Genomic DNA, 26,603 nt, shown 5'->3' with positions numbered 1-26,603 from the left:
GAGGGAAATGTGGCTGGCAGCAGGCACACATGTCGGGAACGAGACACTGTAACAGCTCTCCCAGTTTTGCACAGACCTTGCGTTTTCCAGCTGTTTACCCTTGAGATGTAAAATGGCAATTTGGCATAGGCTAACAACCCGGTGTGATGTGAGCATCTGCGTAAAAGGCTGCACATATGGAGCATGCCCAGTGCTATGAACAGCTTGTTACCCCACCCCCAGCCAATCTAGGAAGAGATGAAATGAACTTTGCACTTGCAAATGTCACTGAATTCATTTTGCACAGGATTTTAAAAGGTTCTTTTATAAGCACTATTTTTAACAGCCAAATCCACCCCCCAAAACAGAAAGGGAAAATGCCCTAGGTATTTTTCTGTGATCAATCTCGGTTTACGATCAATTGAAGCATTTCTCACATTTACCTGAAGCCTGGCTTATTTAACCTTTTTATCATTCAAGTTGAGATTTTTGGAGGTGGTGTGGATTTTTTGCTTTTCTGGATTTTTTTTTTTCACTGGCATGAGAAAAATTGAGAATTTAACTGCAGTAGAATACTTGGAAACAGTGAGGCTGCAAGCTTGAAAGGCAGAGGGAAGAGAAGGAAGGCTCTCGCAGCAGAGCATGGATAGGAAAGGAGCAGTGATTCTGCGGTGCTCAGTGTGCACATGTTTTATGAGATCAGTGCCGGGCGCTGCAGCTGCGGACAATAACTGAGCTGTCTGGCTAATGAAGGCCACCTGGATCAGGCTTCTGAAAAGAGCCAAAGGAGGACGTCTGAAGAATTCTGATATCTGTGTAAGCCCTACATTTTCATTATTAGCATGTATCGTATACATTGCAGAGAGGGAGGGAAAAAAAAGCCGGTGAGGAGAGGACAGTTGTTTTCATTGTGATTGAATTAGAACTCTATTTTGCATGCACGGAGATGCAGAGGGGAAGCAAAGCTGTCATTATTTATAGAGCTGTTCTAGCATTGTGGCTGCTTCCATTGTGGTGTTATGGGGACATGTGTTGAGTCCAGACGGATTTTATTAGTTGGAAGTTGATTTGTGGTTATTTGCATGTTTTGCTGAGGGGCAGAGATGGATACGAGCCATTTGCAGTTCTGATGGGGAAAGTGTGTCAGGTAAAGAGATTGCCCTAAAAAAAAATTGATAGCAGAGGTTAAATCTTTTAGCAGTGGTATTGTGTAATGGTAATTATTGATACCGAATTTGCATTTTGATTATAAAAAGTCTGTTTCCTTGCTAATACTGTCACTGTTTAGAGTTTTGTTTTTTGTGGAGCCATCCTTGAAGCTGCTGTGTGTCCTTCAGCCCTGCACTGCACCACTGCTGTAACTCTACAGAGCAACTGACTGCTTGCTGAAATGCACACAAATAAGAGTGTGGGGATAGTACAGGAAATAAAACACTGAGGAAGACACCTGCACTCTTGGAAAGTCTCCAGAAGAAAATATTTACCTAGACATAATTTTTCTAAGTGACTTTCCCTTTTGGGTAGATACTCTCTTTTCCGAGATACAGAAGTAAGAGAAAAGGCAAGGTGTAGAACCACTTCTACTTTTTTTTAAACACCAAAACAGGTTGTAACATTATTTTTTCTTTCCTTTTGCAGGGTTCGGCGGACTCCTACACCAGCCGTCCATCCGATTCAGATGTATCTCTGGAAGAAGACAGGGAAGCAGTGCGGAGAGAGGCAGAGCGACAGGCCCAGGCACAGCTGGAAAAAGCAAAGGTAAAGTGTTGTTTCATGTCACAGACTCATAAATTGCTTGGCTTTAAAGGACTGCAATCTCATCCATTACTGATACAAATGTTTTCAATGTGTTAACATGTAGCTTAAGACCTCTTATAAAGACTTTCCAGACAGCAGGAGGAAGTTTATTTTCCAGGAAAAATCACTTGGTATCAGTTTTTCATAAGAGGCACTTGATTGGCTTGTGTATTTAAATATGTGTGTTTCTTCTTATATACACATTTATTGCAATGTATTTCAGAGTCAAAAGCTTTGAGTTCTTACTGAAAATATCTGTGAAAGTTTGCCCGTGGATGGCTATGGCACTCGGAACTTACAGTTCTAGAAATCAGCCCTCAAACGTCCTATTCACCTCCTTTCAATGAAGGATTGGTCCCTACCAGTCATATGTAAATAGGGACAATCTGTTAGAAAGGTATTTTTTCCTGAAGATCCACTGACTTTCTTTACAGTTTGTGTGTTAAATGACCCTGTGAGTAATATGCTCTAGGACTTGTTAAGATTTCACCTTCTATCTCCATACTCCTGGCAGATAGTGACAATTTAGTAAGGAAATGAGCTTTAGGTCCTTGCTCTGTGTTTATAAATTTTCCATGAGATACATTTAGGACTGTGAGGGTTTTAGCAGTGACAGGATATGGGCTTCTTTTTCTTTTCTGTGTGCTGTATCTCTAAATGTTATTGCAACTGTAAAAATCATGCTCATATTATTTGTTACTCATTTATCACTTAATTCCAGTTTTTATTTTTAGTATGTTATCTGCCAGATCTCAGTGTAGGACTGTTTTACAAGGTCTGTTTTCTATTTTCATATCTTATATTTAAATACAATATTGAGATCCCTCCTCAGATCTACCTGATCTACATTTCTCTCTCACTTTCTCTCTGATTCCCCTCCTCCATTTTGCCTTGTTTTTTATTTTACTCTCTCCTTTCCATTTCCCAATCTGTTTCCTTTTCCCTTGCCAGCTTTACCTCTGCCCATTTATGCGACCTGTTTTACAAGGGTTCTTCAGAAATTCAGAAGTCCAGAACATTGAGCTATGCACCTGATTGTATGGCAAGGACCAGCTCCAGAAATAATGCAGTGCTATAATGCACAAGCAGACAGCTTGATCAGACCAGAAAACTTGAAGAGGGGAGCCAAAGATTTATTTTTTTTGGTTTACGTAATCATTGACCCATATTTAATAAGAGCTCCTAAAGCAGCTTTTTAATGAGATACTGGAACTTGCCAAGGGATCCTGAGCAACTCTTTGAAGTCAGGTCCAGCTGTCTTGGGACCAGTATAGCAGAAACTCGACAGCAGCAGCCCGCTTCTTCCCTTCCACCTTATATCTTAGAGAAGTTGCTGATCGTAACCAGGAGTTTCAGTTTTATCAGGGTTGCTTTTTGCTAGTTTCAGTTTTCTTTGCTCCTAGGAAAGATAATAAAGGCTGCCCTGAAATTCAGGTGAAGTGTTGAATTCTATCAGCAAGTGCACAATCTTTAAAAGAAGAGTTGAAGTAATAATATCTTGCAGACTAATCAGGGTAGCAGTACAGCACTTACTGCTGAGCTGATGCATCTCTTAGTGATGAGTAAATCTATGTGAGTGTTGCTATGGGAATTTGGCTTACTGATGCTGGCTTGGATGCATGGACAGCCCTTATGCAATATTCATGACCTCTAGCACAGCTGCCATTGTAGTTTGTAGAGAAACTGCTCTCAGACCTTGACTTTTTAAAACTGTATTTCTATACATCAAAGCAATGTTCTCACTCCAGCTGGCATAAGGTATAGTCTCTAGGTCTGACACCATCTGAAACTGTAAGACAACTTGTGAACAGTCAAAGTAGCAAAGGCACTGCCAAAATCAACCTGCTATAACAATGGGTAATTCCACTCATACAGAAAATACAAAACTAATTATTTAAATCATTAAAGCTGGAACTACATTAGCAATTTTGTTTCTCAAGTCAAATGTTAAGAATCATTCCAGGCTGTAATGTATGGAAATAATTTTGTGTAGAGGCTGTAACTGTAGTATTTAGTCTAGTGAAACATTTAAATTAATAGTATTAAATAAAATATTATATGCATTTGATGCTTACATTTGAACTAAATATTTTAAAAGACATGAATTAAACCTACCCTAGTAGATCTGAAATATGACATGATGTGCTTTTTTGCCTTTATTGGTGATTCAGTTCTTTACCTCCCTGAAACACAGCAAAATTAATGAAGTAGTGACTTGTGTTGGTGCTGCCTGGCTCCTATGTGCCTCCAGACCTGTTTCCCACAGGCAGCAAGTTTTAATATTTGTGAGTAGTAGTGTTGATCCTAAAGAAAGTCATTAAAATTGTATTTATTACAGGAATTAGAAGAGGATGACATACATGAATAATGCAGCAGTGGAGGGAAAATGACAAAAATCTGTTGAACTGTGTCACGCACTTAATGGAAACAGTTTAATGACATCCATTTTCGTTCCTTACAGCTAGGGAAAACACCTTAAACTGAAGAGAAAAATATAGCAATAAAGCACACAATGGCAAATTGCTAGAAGGATCTCAGGATTCTTAAATTTGGATTTTTATAGATTCTTAGTGTTTACGTAACTTGAAGCCAGAATATAATATGCTTATCTGATACATATCCAAGCAGGTAAAATATAAAAAACATGTAAGAAAATACTCGTTCTTGCCACATTTATTTACTTATTTTATACAAGCATTGCTTCTCTCGAAAATGGTTAAGCAGATTTTGCTGACTCACTTTGGCGTGTGACTTACTTGTAAGGAAGGTGGGGCTATGGGCACATCTATGGAGTTGTTCAGAGACAGAAAATTAAGAGGCAACTGATGAGGGGACCTGCAGGCCAGCAGCTGCTCCCAGGGGAAGCAGGTCTTCAGCTGAAGCTGTTAAGCTCAAAGCTAAGATAAAATGTACTTGGTTAGAACAGTTCAGCAATGCAAATACAGAAAGGTTTGAGGTTTGTTTTGGTTTTTTTTTTAAACAGAAAAAAACACTTCAAGGCATTGAGGATTTCTTCAATATCATCCTTGTAGTCAATAGCATGTGGCTGTCTCTAGGTTAAAGAGGACCCGTGATGTGGCTGAGCAGGGCATGCTAACAATGCCCAAATTTCCTGTTTCCATAAAAATATGCATCTTAAGCATTCACAAGTCAAAAAAAAGAAGCCTGATGACATTAATTGCTTTTAGTGTTAGTATTTTAGAAATTGTCACTTGTGCAGAAAAAAGTGTTTTATTTTTGAAGGATGAGGATTCAAAATAAAGGATAGTAAGTGAAACTATTTTTTTCCTTATTCCTTGCAAGTATTCAAGTAATCCTCCCTTAAAATATGGCAGTGAGTGAAAGGGATGATATCAAATTAAAACTGCGAGGTGCAAGTATTAGTGAGACCTTTAAATTCATTACTAAATGAACTAAAGTTTATACTGAAGAAAGGGAACTTCAGTAATGTTTTTTGGCCCTCTCCAGTGCAAATAAAATCAATTCAAATATGAAGTTGATATATTTTGCCTCAAGCACATCATATATTATGAATTAGTTTTTGACTGAAATGCAATTATTTAGGTGGTCTGTAAACTTCACTTCAAATATTTAGATTTTGCCTTTTTTTTTTTTTACCCCCTATGGCTCTAAAGCTCCTTATATAGAGACAATTTTCAAATGAGATCTATAGAAGATTTTCACCATTTTGGAAAATGAAATAATTTTAAGTTATTTCTAGTACCTTGGTTACTTAACATGCCAGTTAATGATCCAGGTTCTGTTTCTCACAAGGGACTGAGGGTCAACCCTATGCAGTTCTTTCTCTGTTAAGGATTGTTCTCAACATCCTTTAGTTCTGAAACTTCTTAAATGGTTGTCAAAATTGGATTGTGGCCTTCAGGGGTTGGTAACTGTGTCTGGAATAGGAAATAATTCCTCTCAGCTCTGCTATGTTTGCACTCTACCTAACGCCCTACTGCTAGCATCATTTTAGGAGTTCGTTAAAACTTGAAATATCCATGGGCCTAGTTTAAAAGGCCACTTAAATAATTTTTATGTTAAGACTGAAATTTTTGTACCAGACATCTCTTTGCTGGCTCTTAGGCAGTAATATGAGCTGTTGTGTTTTGCTTTCTTGATGTGTGCTGTGGTAATGGTGATGGCTTGTGACTGTGAGTAACAGTGCAATGTCTGAACTGTAATGCATTGCCCCTGTGCACGGGCCGGGGACCACAGCTTTGAAATGTGTAGCAGGCTGGGATAATGCCTGCAGATCCCTGCAAGACTGAAGCATGAAAAAGATTGTCAGATGTAATTATCCAGCACAGAGTGCCAAGACTAGTTATTTAAGTATTTTTTCACTCTCAGGCAGGTTTCACAGTCTCTGAATGACCCCATGCTGCTAGCAGACAACTGCAAAGCTAGTTAAGGTTTGTCTACTTAAGCAGCAGTAGCATTTTTGACAGACCAGAAGTGCCCATCACCTTGATGTGTGTCCTTATATTATGTCAGCTTGTTCCATCACGGAGACTCTTTCTATTTTCTCTTAATTATGAGGACGTTGTGGTGCTGAACAGCACTCAAAGCCATAGCAACATAGGGTAGTATTTTGTGTTAGCTGTTCTGTATGGTATTATTTTTTTCATTGATTTCTTCTCATTTGCCCTTTTGTTATAGAATACTTCCATCGCATGTTATCATTTAGATAGCTAATGTTGTGTGTCAGAGTTGTTGGGATTACATGGGAGCTTGCACAGTGGTCTGGCTGGAAATAAATGAGGTGTTAATCCAAAAGTACAATTATAAATCTGGTCGTTGCTTTGCTGCAGGCGAGTTCTGCATTCCTGATACTTGTTTTCTTAATTTTCTCCATTAATTTCTGCTGGTTTTCCTTAGGAATTTAAGACTGGGACATAACGCAGTTCCCTTTATACTGCTGTCTGTGACCTGTAATTTTTTTCTTGTTTATGTTCATGATGTATTTTGTATATACACTTGTTTAACACTAGTGCCTGTCGTTGTGTTGGTGATTTCCCTGAACAGGTTATTTGTTCTCACCATTGGGCTGCATTGTCTGGGGGCTGGGATTGTTTCTTCCAGCGGGGTCTCACGTAACCTGGACTAGAATGCTCAAGAAATAGTACACTCTCTAATTAAAAAACATCTGTCATCTGTCATCTCCCATTCATACAGTGATTAAATAGTGATCAAATCTGTTTCATAAGTGTCCTTTCGTCTTCTGCTTCTTGGGTGTGAGTGCGGAAAAAAGTGTAGGGATATTAACACAGCCTAAACTTAGATACCTAACTGTAGACAGATCCTAGACTATCCTGACATTTTTTAAATAATCAGCAAAAAGAGATAAATTATCTCTGAGGAACAGAGAGACAATACTGAGAAAAAGTCTCGAGGATGAGCATAGCTCTTCTGCCGGCTCTCACTTGCTGCTTTCACATGCACCTGATTGCTTCCTTGACAAGATGTCTTTGCTCTGACTTTATCTGTATGTTTAAATTCGTGTGTAAAGGGCAGTAATACTAACTTTACTATTTTTTTTTAGCTAAACCAGTTCTTTATTAAAAGAAGAGTTGAAGAAATATTTAAACCAAAGTAAGCATTGTACACCAACTATGAACACCCACATGCATCTTAAATCTTTGTCTTGACTTTTTCATCCTCCTTCTCTCTCAGGTGTCCGTGGTATACGCGAACTGTTTGCTGTCAGCCTCTGCTGGCACTGCAGAGGTTACAGCAGAGGTTCCCAAACCCTGATGTGCCTGTTGCTGACCAGTTGTACCTGGTGGCAGCTGCATGCCACCTCCTACCTGTGGCTGCTGAGCTGAGCTGCAGAGTAAGCGTGCTCGGGCCAGCCCTCACTGTGGCTCGGGCAGCAGTGATGGATGGGTCCGAGTGTCAGGCCAGACGCTGGTGTAGGGTCAGCAGAGGCTATGGAGGCTCATGGGAATCGTATGAGAGGATGAGAAGCAGATTTAGGGATGCTTTCAGTGGGGAGTGAGTGTCGTTGAGGGACCCTGGGAGAGGAGTTAAGATATGCCTTTGCAGGTTACCCAGGCTGGCACAAAGGTGAGCACTTTCGCTGATGTTAGATATAGGTAGATGCTGCTGATCTCTCTGAGCAAAGGAATTTCAAATTAAGACATATATGACCTGGCTCATTAACTTTCTTGAGGTTTATTTATAGGGTTTGATTTACTTTTGCCAACGTCTGAGACAGTGTGCAGCAATCCAGAACGTCGCTTTTCTCAGCAGCTGGTCCAGCTGTCTGAATGCCATGTTTTTTTTAAGTGGCTAGCACATGTCTTTTTACTTCAAAGAGAATACTGATTTGAAAATAGAGGGGAAAACAAGATTTCAGAGCAAAGGCCATTGTTAATAGTAGCTAAAATGTTTGTAATCTTCTTAAGGTGAATGTCGAGCTTTTTGCACCTGTAATATCTATTTGGGGGTTAATTTACATAATTTTTTCTTTTTTACTCTAAATGATTGATGTATATTTCCCATTACAATTCCAGCTTAACGTAGAATCTGTCTGGAGATTTTTTTGGGGGTTTATATTTTAAAAAATATTTTCTTTTTCTGAAATTAAATGTGCATTTGTAAAACATTTTAAAAGTAGGCATTACTGATGCAGGTTTATACAAGTACTAGGGCTCTTGGTTATTCTTGAGATCAATAAAATACAGGATTTTAAATGTCTGTGGTTGTGGACCTGCATTTATATCTGTGTGCTGTTATACATCTCTGTATGCATTATGTGTATGCATAAACACATACTTGTGTATATATGGGTAGACATTTGTATATATGTCTACGTGTATTAGATAAATAGCACTGGTAACTTGAACTGGCCATTTATGTTCTACAGCTGGTAACTTCCCATTGTAAAGTGTTCATTTTGCACACAGGGAGAACTGTTGTACCAAGGATTGACTTGTAATAATATAGAAGGGTTTTACCAGAGAACAAAGTTGTCCTGTGATCAGAGTTGGTGGAGGACTGCCTTGGGCTTTTTGGACACAGGAATGAGATGGAATAAGGACTTCAGCGCAGCCAACAGTGGCTCACCTTGCAGAGGTGTCCCAGCTACCACTAATGTGATACAGTGGCTAGGAGAAAGACTAGTTTGGACAACAGAAGCATTACCTTTCTGCTGTTGTGCTGAAGTGCTGTTTTCCACCGAATTCAGAAGCTAACCTGATTTCTGTTAGAGCAAACACCTGGCTGACGTGTATTATAATGCAGCAGAGGTACTTGTCATCTGCAATGAAAGCAAGCTCCGAGACACAGCTCTTGAGTCCTTGGCAAAGATCCGAATCCCCTCTCTCCTCACTAACCCAGTCCATCAAAAAAAAAAACCAAGAAGGAAGAAAAAAAAAAAAAATTATCATTAGTTTTGGTTTTATAATTATTCAGAAAAAAAAATGGAAGGAAGCTTCAAAAATAATCAAGATGCCAGTGAGTTGTAACTATAGGTAGCAGTAGAGTGTAAAATTAGACTGATGTTAGATGCCAATTCAAAAGTGCTTCCTTTGGAAAATTTAACATTAGTTACATAAACTAATAACTGGTTCTATAAAATGTAAGAAAAATCTGTAGGAGTGCAAAGTAAACCTCTGATACCTGAGACGAAGATACTCTGTGTTCCCAGGTTAGGAACATTTTAAGTGCAAAACTCAACTTAAACTGTGAACAGTGTCTAGATTCTGCATAATTCATAATATGAGAGAAATTAATGAAAAATGAAAATTCAGAGAGGCCCCCACTGAAGCAGGTTGTTTTCCTGCCATATTTTTGTCTATATTCTCTGTAAAGCCAAAGTATGTCCTAGGCCAAAAAACATAGCATGGACTTCTCCTAACATTCACTTGTGAAGCCCACAGAAACTTCTGAACTCCTTCTCTGTACGTTTAATCTCCAACCCTGGATTGACATTTTCCTCCAGCATTTCAGTCACCAGTTTCCAAATACAATATGATATGGAATATTCATTGCATAAACCCTCTATTTTATGCCTTTAAAGTCAATCCTAAAGTAAAGTGTATGTGCTGAGATATGTTTTGAGCTGCAATGAAATATCAAAGATTAAACAGACATTTATTATTTGTGGAAGGATGGATAATCATTTACCTGTCTCCCTCCATTTCTGTGATGTAAATGTATACAATGGGTTTTAGTCATACAGTTTTACAACTACCTAGTTTTACTTACTTAATTGTACAAATTCAGCTCTAATAACAAGGAAGGAAGTAATCAAATACTTTTATTGGAACCGATATGAAATCTTAATATGTAAATTTTAGGTGACATACTTTCACTAAGATATGACCCACTGAAACTTGTTGCAGTTTTTTTTTTTTTTTTTTTGTTTTTTAAAAACCAAACCTTCTCCTCCTTACTAAATAGTTAAATATGATATTTTCATCGAGGATTTTTTGTTTAAATCCAAGCTTATTGATAGCAACACCTATGCAAATGTTACCTGAGTGTTTTAAAGTGGTACAGTATCAAGTGATACAACTGCAGACAATTCAGATTTTAGTACTACTGCTGGAGAGAATCCACAACTTTCTCCCATTTTCTTTTTCTTTACTATCTGCAGCTTTACTTAGTCTCCTCCCTGCCCATACTTGGGCAATTTAGCATACTGTAAATATTGTATTACTTTTTTAAAAAATTCTTTTGGTTACCCTCAACAAGTGGCATTTAAATGTGAACAAGACTGTCCTTTATTCTTATTTTGTGAATCTTATCAGATAAATATCTGTTTTCAATGTGACTTATTGTTTATTATATGTGGAATTCAAAATCCAGTGATGCCTTGTTTTCAGTATTTTTAACAGCTCTGTGTTTGACATGTATGGAAAGCAGTGATGCAGTCTGTGGTTTGGGTTTTTATTGTGCAAATATACTTGTGTTACTGAACTGCAAGCCATCCTTTTTTGGTGACTGAAGGAAAAGGAAGGAAAAAGTATCTTGAAAAGGAAGATGAAGGATCAAACTGCAGCTACTTTGATTATTTTGACTGGAGATGTCAGAATGTTGAAGTAAGAGAAGAGATGCACCTGCTGCTTTTTGACTCCATCCATTCTGCCAATTATTTGAAAATTGAGTTTTAAGAAGTTGCCAGATTCTAATATCTCACTTGCGGTAAAACAGACAAGCACAAAGCACTCAGGGTTACTGTAACTCCTGACCACCTCTGGCTGTCATGAGAGAAATATTCCTGACTGAAATAAAAACGGGAAGAAACGCTGAGTACCTGCCATCTTGTGAATCAGCTGTGCACATTGCCTTTAATAATGAGAAGTAATAAATGGCAGTAATTGGAAAGGCAAATGTATTTCTGACTTTAGTAACAGTCAAATTACAGCTGAAAGCATCCTTCTCAGAGGAGTTGTAAGGGAACTTACTACATTTATCCCAGCACTTTCATTATTTTGACCCTTTATTTCCTTTTTGCAGCGAGGCAAGTGACTCACCCACAAATTGCAGATTTCCTTGCCTTCTCCCCTGGTGTTTCCTGGTAGTTTAATCCAGCTGAGATGTAACACAGAGCCACCATGGAAGTGCTGCATGATATTGCTTATTATTTTCTGCCTTTATAGTAACCCTGGTGTGTTCAGTGAAGCTGGTTTGGTGGGGGCTGAGCATGGGTCTGTCTTTTTTTGCTGCCTCTCCTGGCACTTGAGCTGTCTGCTGCGGGCACAGGGATGTGGCATCAGGTTCCCTTACAGGAAGGTGAGGAAGAGGAGTGTTTCCAGTGCCTGTCTCAGCTCTGCCGTCAGTGACCTGGGGACCAAGGTAACTCCAGCAGCTTGTGACAAAGCAGATAGGTGCTTCTCTTTTGTGAGGATAAAGCTGTAGAGCTGTGCTGGTGTAGACGTGCTATGTATGTGTGAACTCAAATGCAGCTGAAACCTTCACGTGTTCCTCAGAAAAGGAAAGATACCTTACTCTTACTTCTAAATTCAGCATAAAATCAGCAGATTAAATCACCCAACATATAACTGTATCCTTGCTGTTTGCCTTCCAGAGAAAGAGCTCATCTTGGCATTTGGCTCAGTGCTGGGTAAAATCTCCAAGAAAAGCTCTGAATCCAAGAGTTTTTCTTGAAAGCCTGTGATTGAGGTACAGGCCTGAGGATGAGGGGAGGTTAGGGAAGGGTAGACAGGGCAAAATGGTTTTGGAAAGGAACAGACATAATGTGGATTGGTTCACACAGCCTTGTTCTGTGATTCAGCTTGAAGAAAATCTAGTGGAAAGGAGGAGATACAGGGAGTTGAACGTTGACCTTCTTGAACAGGTTTGGAAGACTCAACTTTTGCCTTGCATTTCTCAGACTCAGAGGTCTTTAACTTGCACCTTTTGATTGTGCAGTGTCTCTCTGGCAATGTAGTTTCATGGCAGTGGCCTTGGCTCCAAAGCATTAGTTTAAGAAGTTTCCGTCCGCAGCTGCTCCATTAATTTACTTTGGTAGGGTTATTTCTAAGCCAGGTCAGTTAACCACTGTGAGCACGGTGCAGTCTCATAGGCAGCAGTGTGTTGTGATATGGAAACATGGATGGAAACTGAGTGCTCTATACCACATGACTGAAAAAGTAAGTGTACCCTTTTCAGCTGAGATACCCATCTTCTCCTGTCAGGGGTAGGATCTTGCACTCAATCTACTGCTGATCCTAGGTTCTGATATAACAGCACATGCTGTTGGTTGTTCATCAGTTGCAAGTGAATTTGATTGCTCTTCAGGACTTACCTTCAGAAGCTGTCTGCTGTGAACAGGGACACATCTACACTCTTTTTGCTTAATCTCAGGAAAAGGAGCAAGACATAGAAGGGCATAAAGCAATGTATCTTCTTAAGCTGCTTTACTCTGTCATGAACTGAGATCTTATTTTTGTGTCCAAAATGATATATTTCAGTATTTCTTCCTGAATGCCTCTGGCAAATCCAGGCTAGAAATTTTGCCTAGTGCAATCTGGTGGATAGCTGTGTTCCCACAGTCAGAAGCATACCTGCATTTTCTCTTTAAACCTCTGTGTGTGTTGCACACTGTGAGTAATTTCCCTGTATCCATGAGCTATAGGCTCTCTGCTGTTGCTGCAGGACTGTTGCACACACAGACAGGAATGAAGACAAGCATAATTCAACAGCTGGAACATACAATATTGACACCATCCTGCACACACCTTTCACATTATCACAAAGATGCTTTTTGACACCTTTTTCTGTTTTATTCATTACTGAGTTCTTGATTAATTGTAGGCACCGTGAATTTCTGTCCTTGTACATGACTTCCCATGGATTCTCCCTGTATGTTTTAATCCTGATTTGAAACTCTCACCACAGTGGTCTTTTGTCAGAAAAAAACCCAAACCACTACCTGTAATAAACCATGCCCACTAAAGCAATCTCCTTTATGGGAGACTGGAATTGCAGAGATGAAAGGCTTCTAAATACGCTATAATAGTATCTTAATCTGATATGTTTGTATGAAACTAGAGTTCATTGTATGTGTATTAACAGTATAAATTTTATTAATTGTGGACACAAAGACATTTCTCTTTTTGAGAAGTGATTAAAAAATTAATGCCCTACTGTTACTATCAAGCTTCTTATGCATGTATACAAAATAAAATAACGTTGAGTCCTAAATCCATTTCTTTGAGATGTTGCAGAAAGCATACGGTTGTTTTGTGAGATGGTTCATTTAGGTGCTTATATAGATTATTCGATGGCAGTATTACTATGATACTGTCTGTTCAGATTCAGGTTTACCATATAATGATAGCATCAAGCTCTAGACATAAAAAAATACTATGCCAATTCTTTCAAAAGCTCTGAAAAAGTAATCTTGATTTTCATTGATAAACCCATTTATTTTCAGAAATTTCTATGCTTTCTAACTCAAGAACCTCCATGTCAAATCCCACAAACATTAATACAGCTCAATAAAAGTTCATGTACTGATCTCTCTTCCAATTCAGGGCTAAGAAATATTTAAGCATTTATGAGAAATATGGGAAACCTAGGTTGGACACAATTTCTCTCACTTTATAGCAAGGAGTTAGGTTTGTTTCTCTTACTCTGGGTTTTTTTCAGTCTTCTTATAAAACCATTTGGCTTGGATAAAATAGAATACTATCTATTGAATATGTTGGCAAGAGTTGTCTACTTTGAATATCCTGACCTTTTCTCTCACTTAAACTTGTTTAACACATTTTCTAACAATCTGAAAGTTTACTTGGAGATAAAAGGGGAAGGAGGTCTTACCAAGTTGCTGAAATCTGTTGATGCTCTTTTTCCAGTGGAAGAACTTTAAATGGAAATAGGAGATAATGTCTTATAACATCTTGGAGCAATTCAGAACATACTGTTTGTATTTAACTAGTAAATTAAGCAGCTATTTAAGCTCTAAGACCCCAAACTTATCTTGTTGAAAGAATATGAATATAATTAAGCAGTCTGGTCATGCATATTCATTTCAAAAGAGTCAAAATATGTTTTTGTAGAATTTTGTCACTTATTGCAGAATCCTAAACCTCAAAAATGTATTATTTTAATTCTCATTATTGTAGTAGATTTTTGCTCAGATAAAGAGGCTTTAAATTATTTTATTAGCATTTTCTGAACATCCACTGCTCCTTGTGTTCTTCACATTTTATATAAGGTTTGAGATCTGTAGTAAAGTATGAGGTCTTTTGTACTGTAAAATGAAGAGAAACTGATGAAGACCCAACACATTAAGTGCATGATTTCTTTGAGCAGCTGCAGAGTAGCTGCTGTGTGTTGCTTTAACTATATTAAGGACAGAAACAGCATTAACAAATGCTGGGCCCTGTGTGAAATCAGTATTGAGTATGCACAGGAGAGAAACCTTTTGCAGAGATGGAGGATGCACATGTTCTTGCATTTACACTGTCAAATTTAACAGAGAGTTGAATAACACCCAGAGAGATTTCATGTGTGCAGGGTAAGGCTTCTCTTAATTAGCTGTAAAGCGCCAAATAATGGGTGCTAGACACTGTATTAGGGTAGTAGGCATCTCTGCTAGAATGCATTGGTCACTGTCATATGAAAGAGGCTCCAGGGAGTGGTGGCCAGTGGTGTTTCAGGGTGTCACAGGGCTCTGTTGAAGCTCAGACTGTTTCTGCACTTGTCTGGCTATTTCACAGCCCTTTGAATATCAGCTGTCTCCAGCCAGACTGAAACATGTACTGATTTTGGATGACCCCAATAAAAAAGAGAAGATAATAAAAGCAGGAATCATAACTAAAATAGTCATAGTAAACCAGTCACTGCCTCTGTCGCATCCCTGTTGCATTAAATGAACTTGTAATGGAGGTATTAACACTTGTGCCTTGCTCATCCTTTGCAAATGTTTTTTTTACATTTGCTTCATTTGAGTTTTTCAGAGCAAGTAGACATGTTTGTATGACTGTAGGTTCATCTATATTGTACAATAGCTTTTGCTGAGTTGTATCCATAGCGTCTTCCAATGTCAAATTCTTGTTTTTTGTTATCTGTAGATGTAGCAAATACTTGTGGTTCACCGCACATTGTCTGAGGCACTCTGTGTCTACAGAAAGTTGTTTCATTTTGGAAGGAGACAGAAAGGATAAAATCTCACAAATCTTCATTGAACATTCTGCAGATGTTTCTGATCTTTTTATCATCTTTTGTTCACTTCTGAGTCCCAACACATGCATCCTTACCATCTCCCATCCAGGATGACCAACAGAAGCTTTAACACCAGATTCTCCTCAAGTCTGCTTTTAGAGATAGAAAATATTTAAATTTCTTCCACACCCTGACCAGCAGCTCAAAGATTTAACCACCTGGCTAAAAGCCAACTCAGAGTAGCTTACAAAAAGCCAGTCATGGCCAGCGGATGATACACCAGCACTGACACTGTCTTGCTTCCAGCCAGCTTCTTTGAGACCTGGTTTCAGTGCAATTAGAGAGAGAATTCCTTGGATCAACTTCATTACAAAGCAAAATTAAGAAAACACGTAGATCGTGTTTAAATTCTTATTTCATCTCAAGAGTGAAATTTAGAGGAATAGGAGAAACTTACATTTTAGTGTCATTCTAGAACTTAAAAGAAAAAAAAATCTGTCTCATATTAAATGGCCTCTAAATCACTCCTACTTTCACTAAAGTTGGGAGGTGGTAGGCTGCATATGCAGAAAGCCAGTTTTGAGAAACATATTTTGTTTGCTGTTGAATGTTTAAATGGTAATATGAATTCTGTATTCAAACCTGGCCTTAGTCATTATATTTAGCCTAGTTAAAGTAGAAGTTAGCAGATAGGCTTTTGCAATTTTTAAAAATTACTCTGATCAGTTTAGAATGTCTGTCAAAGGAGGCACTTTTTGCATGTATAATGTATGTATGCAAATAATAGATACAGGTAAAGAAATGAGCCTGCACTGACTGTGAAAGAAGTCTATTTGTTAGTAGGCTGCAGTGAATTTCTGCACATTAAATAGTGAAATGCTTTCAGCTTTAAGTCAAAATGTAGTCCATGAAGCAAAGTGCTTTTACCCCACAATTACTTAAAAAGGCAAGTCTCCAGGCAGGGTAAGACAAGAGCCTCAGGCCTGTGGTGTCAATTTAATGATAAGCCTGTGGCCTGTCATGAGAAACAGCAGCACTTTATTTCTTTGTCCGCAAGGCCTGTAGGGAGTTGGTGGTTATATGCTCCTTCACTTGCCAGGTGGCATTTCTCACACCTTCTCCAGTGAGTCTGTGAAAGGAGAAGATTTGCACAGGCACCAGGTGGGCATTACTGTAGCACTGAGGTCTGAGGGGCTGGGCATAGTTTTATCCAGTTAATCCTGACAGAGTTAGCAGGAGAAGAGAGAGAGGATGTTGCAAGTGCCCTTTGAGAGAGAGGCAGGAGAAAACGTCAAAAAAGCAAAATGTAGGAGATTTGAGAAGTATAGTTGGTGATGAAGAAGCAACGAATGGAAGGAAATAAATAGGGAAAAAAATTATGAGAAGTAAATGCAGTTTTACCAGTTGCAGACCTCAAGAAGTCACAAGGCGAACATTAAAAACAATGTCACTTCTTAAGTGAGCTCCTAAGTTTCTGAGCCTTTAGGTAAGGTTTGGGAAGTATTTTCAGACCTTCTTTCACAATTGTAAGGACTAGAAAAACCCTAGCTTTAGGGTTTTCTGTGGTTTTGTTTCTTAGAGTTTTTTTGTTTGTTTGTTTTTAAATGAAAGCTGAGGTTGTAGCTAAATCATAAAATTTTAAAGACGATGAACTATAAGAATAAAGACTGGATAATCTGAAACTTAAAAATTATGCATCTTGGCAGCACCACTTGGTTGCCTTCACAAAGCGATCAGCTGACAGGGAGGGGAGATGAGAAATGTGAACGTTCCTTATCACTTCACCCTTGAAAACTGTCTCTAGTGCATGTGGCCATCTGTACATCTCTTCTTCTGCTTTTAATATCTTCTTATCTGAATAACTTCAGGAAGTAACTTAGATACTCTAGCATATTACTGACTTCATGAGTGCAAGGGTTCTGGGAATTGAGACGGTTAAGATAATAGATGAAATGTTATCTATTTCTCATTTATTGTTTCTCACTAAAATGAGTTTGTATCTCTGAAAAAATTCTAGAAAATATCTTTAAAAGATAGGAATGCTTGGAGACGACAGTTTTATTTACCAAGGAAACCAGTGTTGTTGTAAGCAGCCTCAGTGCTGTTTGTCCAGTGACTGCACAGCCAGATCTGTGTGAAGAGCCTTACAGAAAAGCCATACAGCATCTAGATTGAGTCACTGCTGTCATATTTCTATATTTAATCACGAGTTATTATAGAAATACTCCTTTTAAAGTAATACCAGTGTCACATGAGGGTTATCTCTGAGGACTGTTTGTATCTCTTATGGTTATGACCTAAATTATCTATATTTAGAGCACATCATAAATCCTAATACCTGTGACTTCACAATTCCTACTCTGAACTTCAAGGTTTAGTCAATCATGAATGCATGCAAGTAGCAATATAAGCTTCTTCATTGTTGCCTTTTAGACCTGTGCAACATTTTTCCATGGTAAAATATTCCCATTCTTTAAGCTGGTTACACACCAGAGGGAGAATAAAGACAAAACTGTCTGCCATGGTGTTAGTCTATGCCTACTCACTAGTTGCTCTTGTTTTGTATTGGTAAGAATTTTATATGCTAGTAATTTTGTATTTTTAAAGAACAGACTTACCTTTTCCTCCTTGGAAGATATATTACTTAGGATTTCTGTCTAGACAACTTCCCCTTTGAGGCTGGTTCTTCAATGCAATGTTCTTTGTATAGGTGATTTCTTAATTACCCTTTGTGTTGCTAAGTCATTTTTTTGTCCAGGACTAATGTTGAATGAAAAGTAATTTACGATTTTTACATTAAAGTAATGGCCTTTGCAATTGATATATTTTAACACATTAGTTGCAAAGGTTACTAATGGAAATAGTAACATTGAATGGAGGACAGTAACCCTGCTAAATTGGAATTGATTATATAGTCATATACTTGGATAGCTAATTGTAAATCAAGAATCATGTTAAATACAAAATTTTTCCTGGTGAATTAGTGCAATGAAAAACAGGGACTTTCTTGTTTTGAGGACTGTCATTTGATTATCACGTCTTTATAAAATACATTTTTATTTTAAATTAACAGTAAATATGATTTCAAAGTAACTGGTATATCACACTTTGAAAACAGATAGTTACTTATGTTCTCCTGTCATTATAGTACCTTAGAGAATACTTCTCTGTTGATTTTTACCCTATAGATTATTGTATCTTAATGAGTTGTACTTCCAGTTGTCCTGGAATTTTCTGACAGATATAGAAGTTTTCTGTCAGGATGTGTCAGGGGCAAAACTGAGTATCTGATTTCTTAAAGAATTCCAATTATGTTTTCTTTTTGGGTTTTTTTCCCCTCATAAAAGACTGAGATTAACTTTCTCTGAAATAGTCTGAAAAGTGATTGTTCTTATTCTTATGTAACTTAAGTAAAATGGTTCTTATACTTTTATAAAAATAATTTGCTAATAATTTGATTTAAACTCATGACTACAAATACAAATAAAATAGAAATCAATTTGTTTAAACACCATTTGAGGCAAGAAGTCTATGACTTTTGGTCAGTACAGCTTAGTTACATATTGGAACAAGTAAATGAAATTTAAAAATCACAACATGTAGCACAATTTCAATTTTATGTTAGAAATAAAAATATGTGACTAGAAAATTAGTCAAAAAGCAGAGTCAGAGAGTCTGGGGTCTGTCATTGATGGACTGATTACAAAATTGAAAGTATTTAATTTCTTTCCCTTAGCTAGTTATCAGTAACAACCTTTCCCATGCTATAACCAAGGTTGGGGAGCAACATCTCTGCTAACAGCGCTAGTGGAAATATCTCTTTAGTCTGAACCCTAAACAGAATTGTTGGCCTAAGACCCTGTACAGTATTTTCTTAAATAATTAAATAGCACACATACTGTCTGTTCCATTTTGTATTTTAGCTGAGTTATACAAGAGGGCGAAAAGAGGAGTTTTGTGCCCCATATGGAGGCATGAGCCTACCTGGGGACTGAGCAGGCTGCAGCCTCCAGAAGCTGCTGCCATGGGTCACATTGGCAGAGCAGCAGCAGCTGACAGCCATGCCATGATTCGTTCAGGCAGGAGCTGGCTGTGCTCTAAGGTTCTGGGCTTCCCCTTTGTCACCTTGCCATTTCACAACGAGCTCCATTAAGTTCAATAAGGATTTTATAACCTACATTTTGGTCAAAACAAATACAGTGTTCCCTCAGCTGTTTTTACAGTTAGTACTTGGCATTTTTCACTTGCGTAATTTGTTGTCATGGTTTGCTGTGCCATTCAGTCTTCCTTGGATGTGCATGTGGAAGATAGCCATGCTTCGGTATACTTTAATAAGAAGGTTTTGTCAGTTATTACCTTGTTGAAAGGATGTTGTAAAACCAAGACTGATCCTGCTCATTTTAACGTGCCAGGGAATCACATTAACTTTTGTTTCCGTGCAAAGGTAGCAAGCAGAGTTCACTAAGGTTTTTTTTAATGTTGGCAGGATTTTCTAGTGCTGCAACCACAAAATTTAGCTCAAAACCTGCTATTAGTTTCCATCCTTTCTGAAAACAGGGAGCCAGGAGGGTGCAGGAATGTGATACTCGATGGGAGGAGGCAGTCAGAGGGAGCACTGCAGCAGTCAGTGAGATTTCTGAGAAACAGGACTGCCAGAGGCAAAGAGAGCAGCCGGGTTGGAAAGACTGAAGCTAGACTGGGCAGTGGAGGGGGATCATGTCCTTTCCCCACACATGGCAGCCGGGGAGCAGTGGAGGTGTTGGTTGCTGCTTTGCCTAGGCTGGAGGAATGGGGTCAGGACAGTGAAATCCAAGAATCTGTTGGGAACTTCTCTAAGCTGTAAAAAGGTCTGTGAGGGCCAAGAGCATACACATAGTTAAAGCTGGAGAGCTCCTGGGTGTCCTGGTGGGAAAAGAGAAGACATGCTGTGTGAATGGCTACAGTGTTTGTTTTGAGGATGGGAACTGGTGAAGTGCATAGGAGTGGCAAATCATCGCTGAACTGGCGTATCTTCATTGCTATCTTCAGTTGTGTCTTCTGTCTGTATGTAAGTTGCCTGTAAAGTTGAACAGAAGAATCACATGTCATCTGTGGCATGTGTTTAAAAAAATGTATATAAGTGAAGAAGGAAGAATAGTGAACAGACCTATGCCACTGTGATTTTAGAGAAGAGTTCCTTTATAATTTGGGGGAAAATAAAAAAGAAAGAAATAACAGAAAAGGTAAAATCATCAGGATACTTGAAACAGCTCCTGAAATGCTGATGGGAGAGAAATGACAAGTCCAGGGGCATCTAGTGGTTTGCAAGGGTATGGGATGTGAAAGCCAATCAGCTACCATTGCCCTTTGGTTGACCACTTTGATGTGGTGAACAAAAAGGTTAAAGGTTTCATGTTGTTTGCTCCATCCCTCTTCTTTCTGGGAACAGTTGTGTCCCTTTTCTTGGCTTGATCAGCAGTAATTTCCTGACCTCATGAGGCATTTTCCCAGGAATTAAAGTCCTCTTGCTCTGTTTCCTCCCTTCCTGCATCTCATGGGAAGGTACTTCTCTCAGCAGTCTGATTAAATATCCCCCTCTGTGAAGAAGGATGTGTCTTCCAAGGTCCTTTCACTGGTGGTAGGATTTTCTTTTCCAGAGAGAAAACAATAATTATAATGGAGGATCTGCTGAGTGCTTGTGTCTGCTATGCTTTTAAAGGCTCTAAGCTTTTCCTAAGCCTCTCAAGGGTTACTGGGTCAGCTACAGCTTCTGCTTCCTGAGGAATTCATTGGTTGTTTTCCTTTTCCTAAGCCTCTCAAGGGTTACTGGGTCAGCTACAGCTTCTGCTTCCTGAGGAATTCAGTGGTTGTTTTCAGTGCTAATGGTTCAAATCTAGTATAATGTACTGAGCCGGTGAAAGGCAGCATGCTCCTCTCTGCTTGCTTGTAACACAGGGCAGGAAACCACTCTCGCAGGTTGCTTGAAAGAACACAGCTTTTTCACAGAATGTCTTGATGTTACCTTTTGTGGAGTTTAATACTAAACTTAATTTGATATTTAGAATAATAAATGTAGTTTGTAGACACTGGATCCTTTTCATACTGCATTTCTCTTTCTTGAGACTGTCATGTTACTGTACTGCCATCAAAACGAAGGAGTTTTCTAGTGCTACAATTAAACGCTCTATTTCTTTGACTTTGACTTTTGATTGATTGCAAAGTACAGTTGACATTTGTGCCTTAGTTGCACTGTTTACACTTTCTGTTTGCTTTTTTCTGCCTACCTATTGTCACAAAACTTAAGAGAACTTACTATGTATAGACTTCTATTCCCTCAATCAAATTCGTGTGAAAGACTGGAAACTTTCTTGGTGAAGAGGTCATGGTGTGTGGGATGGCTGCACAAGCAAGCCCCAGAGCACAGCCACGTGTGGCCCCCAGGTGTGATGCTGTGAGCCTCATTCCCTGGGGCACCCAGTCTAAAAGTCTCAGAAACATTTTTCCTGTGGTCTGCTGGTTTCCTGTAACTCTAGTGCTTCTGAATGTCAGAAGCAAAGAAAAATACAATCTTAATAAAACGTCCAATATAAAAGCAATATCCTCTTATTCCTTCTGAATTCAGAAATGGCTAATTTGATCTTGTGTAGGAAAAAAAATAGTAGAAGAAAAAAATGTGAGTAAATAATACTGGTGCTGGTAAATCAGAAAGGATTGAGCTTCGGGGGATTTATGAGAGCATTAAGTTACATGGCCAGGACACATTATACCAGACTGGACTGTGAAAAAGGGGGAATAAAATTGTTACTTCCAACATAAATTCTGTTTATACCTTTTGCCTTGTTACATAAAATGAGAATAAACAGAAGAAATCAATTTACAGTTGTAACTGATGAAAAAAGTCCGTAATTTACTGGCTGCTGTGCTTTTGTCAGTTGGGGCGAGCTCTGTAGTAAACACATCAGAGGTAAAGCTAAATGCCAGATCTACCGCTAGTTATACTTATTTTCTCCATGAGCAGTGCTGTGATGCAGGGTGGTACTAACTCACCTGCCGAGGCTGCTTCCAGTAGCCCAGCGGGCTCAGTCAGCTGCTGCTCAAATACAAGTGACAGAAGCAGCATCCCTTAAATTTCTCTCCTAACACATTCTTTCACAGCTTAAGCTGTCTCTCTTCTTTCTTCTTTGCCTTTCTGTTTATTTTTTATTTCCTCTGTGACAATTTCATCAGTCCTCAGGGTGTTTTGAATGTCACACTTCTGCTGGGTGTAAAAAGCTTTGGATCAGCAAGTTCTAACACTTTCCTCTTTGGCCCATGGAGGCCAAGGCATGGTTACCTGATCCTCCTTCACTGCAGTAGATAATTCTGAAACAAAATGCTTTCTGGAGTACCCCCTTGTTCACATCTCTTGTCCTTTTCCCTGCCCATCCCTTGGGAGTCTGGATGTTGAAATCACTGCACTGTCTGATGGCTTTAGGATTGGGAGCAGCTTGGGAATAGCAGATACCTGATGCTTTTCTTTCTATGCCTTAGGCTTTGTGGGTTAAATCTGGTAGCAGGGCTGAATACTAACATCAACTTCTTGGTAGCGTCCTTTGGGTTCAGCAATCCAGGATGTATGGCTGTTTTTCTGGCTCCTCTGAGCTTCTGTCTCCTTACATACTTCCCACCTTGTTCCTGTGACTTTTCCTGCTTACAGATACACCTGCCTTCAGGTCGTGGTTGACTTCATCTGGGCAGCCCCCTTATTATGAGGGATCAAGGAGGGCTTTATGGGCCACTTTCCCACCCTTTCAGTGTCTCAGTAAGCTGCAGCCTGACCAGACTTTACTATAGAGTGACATTTTCTCTCTGTGGGTTGCTCCCTGCATGTCCCTGGAGGGGACTGTCTCTTCAGTGTTAATCTAACCCTTTTCTTCACAGGGTTGGGGATCTTGGCCTGTGATTCCCACCAAGGCATGTATCCTCCCACTCCCATCAGCCTCTGTGGCAGCCTCCCAGACGAGGCAGAGTGTTGTACTATACCTACAACCACCCTCAGTGCTGAAGGTTAATGTGCTACTTCTCCAACTGTGAAAGATGTCCAAGTGCTTCTACATTTTCTTCCTTTCTTTGCTTATTCCCCAGATGTTTCCATAAACTGTAACTATTTCTCCAAGTTACCGTCTTACAGCTTTGTTTGCCCAAAATTTGATCAGTAGTACTGTGGAGCTATTCCAGCACAGGCGGAAGCACTTCCTGGTGTAAACTGTACTGGTGTGAATTATGTCCTCTGGAGACATGTTTAAATAAATCTAGAGCCTTTATTTGACTACTGAGGCAGCACATCACTATTCTGTCTACTCAGTTTCATACAGTGGACAAACCTTTCATACATTAAAGAAAAATGTTAGTAGTAAATGCTTTTTTAGATCAGGGAAGCAGCTTAGTGCCATTGGGAGTATCTAGAACCCTTGCATGGGATCCTGGTTTTCCATATCTTCTCTTGAAGCTGCCATGCTACCTGCAAGTTATGTCTCTGTCAGTTAAGTAATTTGTGTTATGATCCAGTCTCATGATCTGTGTTGTCTAGAAGTGATGAATATTCAGGTGTTTGGCCTGCATGCCGTCTTCCCCAGAAGATTATATAGCACATTCACTACAGCTGTCCTTGTAGGAGCAATCTGCCTGCTCAAGGGGCTTGCCTCTCCTTTCTGATCCTTTGCCAGGGTCCTCTCTTGTTCCTTTTACTGCAGTGACAGGAACAAAACAAACAAACAAAATTTCTTGCTGAAATCTAAGCCTGAAATATGCTCAAACTCCCTAAACTACTTAAAACTAGAATGGCAAACTTCAAAAACTGTGAAAACTCTAAATGAGTAAGGCAATTACTGCAGTGACAGGAACAAAACAAACAAACAAAATTTCTTGCTGAAATCTAAGCCTGAAATATGCTCAAACTCCCTAAACTACTTAAAACTAGAATGGCAAACTTCAAAAACTGTGAAAACTCTAAATGAGTAAGGCAACTTCTGCCCTGAGTAGGGTTGGCCTTTTCTTTAAGGCTTGTTTTCTGCCCAGCAACTTAGTAACTTTTACAGTTTAAATAAACCCCACCTTGTCTCTTTTAGGATCCAAGAAAAGAAATCTTTCCTTCTGTCACTCTGGATCTAGTCTTTTTTTATGCCTCTCTCTGTGCCTGCATATTGCCATTGTAAGCTGTATATGAATGCTTTTATGAATTTCAATATATGGCACTCAGATGCCACACTAATAAAACACATGAGAAATTCACAGAGTACCAGAAATGGATAATTAACTAACTCAATATATATATGTACATAGAGCCTGTCTGTTTTTTGGTAAAAAAATAATTCTCTAGAAATATCACTGTTCATCAAAAACAGAATGAGACGTGTGAGAGAGGAGATTTGCTGTGCTGGTGAGTCCAGCATGTGTTTGACACAAGTGGAAGCAGTAGAACAGAGAGAGAGTTTGAGTGTTTTGTGAATGTTAAGTACTAGTCTATTGCCTGGTGGTTGATGTCCTCTTGCTGGGGTTTTTTTCCTTGTTCTTTTTTCAATATTTAAGTAGTGTTAAATGATCACACTTTTGACATAATAGCTGGCAAAGACTGGAGATAAAATCTAAAATTAGTTTAATAAGATCGACGTATTTTGGTTTTAAAATAAACTTATGTAAATGTGAAAGAGCTCGCACACTAAAATAAAATGAAGACTTTAAGAGATTTCAAGGCATTCCCAAGAGGTCTGTTGTTCTGTATCAACTCAGGATGAGTTGTACCTAAGCAATTCTGTATAGGTATTTGTGTAACTTAGTATTAAAACCTCTGGCAGTTAAAAAATAGGTAATGTTTCTGTATTCTCCTTGCTGTTTTCTGTACCTCTAATCATCATTGCTGTTCCTGTTCAAATTATTTCTCTTCATCCTACACCCTCTGTGCCCAAGATGGTGTAGTACGTGCAGTTGAGGCCCCAGCCCCTCTCAAATCTTGTGGAAAGATTGGTTTGGGCTTGGCAGGCTGTATGCTTGCCTGGTCATCTTTCATGGGGTGCTGTCTTTCACACATGTATGACAGTCATTTCTCATTGTGATCCAGTTCTTAGATCCTGTCATTAGGACAGCTATCGAGTTGGTTAAACAGTTCTTATTTGCGGTGCTGATGGTGCGTCTGGTCATCTACAGCTTTCCTGATTAAATTCTGGTCTGTTTTCCATTTGTATCATTCTTCCAGTTTAGAAGGACATTTTTTGGAGTCTTCCTACTTTCTTCCACAGTTATTTTAGTTTCTCCCAGTTCAATATAATTTGTAAATTTAAGAAGGACATTCTATATCCCATCATCCAAATAGTTAATGGAAGTAATAGTAATGGGCAAGGGATGCAGAAAATTAATAAATCCATCTTCCATATTTGCTAGCAACCTATCCTTAACTATCCTTAACTTTTCCAGTCCATTGTGCAGTCCTTTTATTTCAGCAATACTTTTAGAGCTTGCTTGGGAGGCTATTAGAAGAGCAAAGTTGAGAGCATCAGTCCAGCAAAGAAAGGGTTCTCTGCTGCCTGCATATTCTATAGAAAGAAGTTAGGACTGTGATGTATTTTGTTGAAGAGGTTTTTCTTGTTATCTTATGCTTTCTCTGCTTAAGCTTTTTATTTAATTACAGTTTTCTAGAAACTGAAGTTAGCTTGACAGTTCTTCTATTTGCTATAGCCATTTCCCTCCACTATGGCTCAAAGATCTCCAGAGCAAAATATGCTATAGCTGGATTTTTATTAAACCTCTGTGTCACTTGTGCCTTTCTTTCTCTACCCTTAATTTTTACTCCTTCATCATCAAGATGGTTTTGGGGCTCTTTTTTCTTGGTTGGAGTTTTCTTCATTTTTTTTTCCCTTTTAAATATGCAGTAAGAGCGAACTTTTAAAAAAATGAAGACTGAACCAAATATATATGATATTTCTGCTTTGTCAGGAACACAGAGTTTTGGATTTTTTCTTTGGATGAGAGAACTCTTTTCTGTATCTGCTTTTTACTTATCTTTTTAGCAGGAGGAAAAAATATTTTTAATATTACTAATTAATCGTATATAATTCTATATTGATTTTCCCCCTATTCATTGGTTCAATTGTATTCATAATTATTTCCCCTTCAATATTCTTTCCTAAGTTTCAGGTTATGTACTTTCTATTTTTTTTCATATAGGTTAGTTTGTGCTTGTGCCCTTAATAGTA

General features: G+C 38.6%; 1 protein-coding gene across 1 annotated transcript in view; it reads left to right on the top strand.

Moving 5' to 3' along the window:
• Nucleotides 1–274: 274 nt before the first annotated feature.
• Nucleotides 275–26,603, top strand: part of LOC104538154 (voltage-dependent L-type calcium channel subunit beta-2) — a gene marked incomplete at its 3' end in the record, with an annotated part of 56,602 nt that continues 30,273 nt past the window's right edge. The window contains exons 1-2 of the mRNA XM_010181250.1: nt 275–795; nt 1,618–1,737. Coding sequence (XP_010179552.1) covers nt 727–795; nt 1,618–1,737 — 189 coding nt within the window. The remainder of the gene's footprint in view (nt 796–1,617; nt 1,738–26,603) is intronic.

This window comes from Mesitornis unicolor, unplaced genomic scaffold (assembly GCF_000695765.1).
Source record: "Mesitornis unicolor isolate BGI_N332 unplaced genomic scaffold, ASM69576v1 scaffold523, whole genome shotgun sequence".
NCBI classification, from domain to species: domain Eukaryota; kingdom Metazoa; phylum Chordata; class Aves; order Mesitornithiformes; family Mesitornithidae; genus Mesitornis; species Mesitornis unicolor.
Note: the sequence above shows the minus strand (reverse complement) of the source record. Positions and strands in the feature narration are given on the sequence as shown.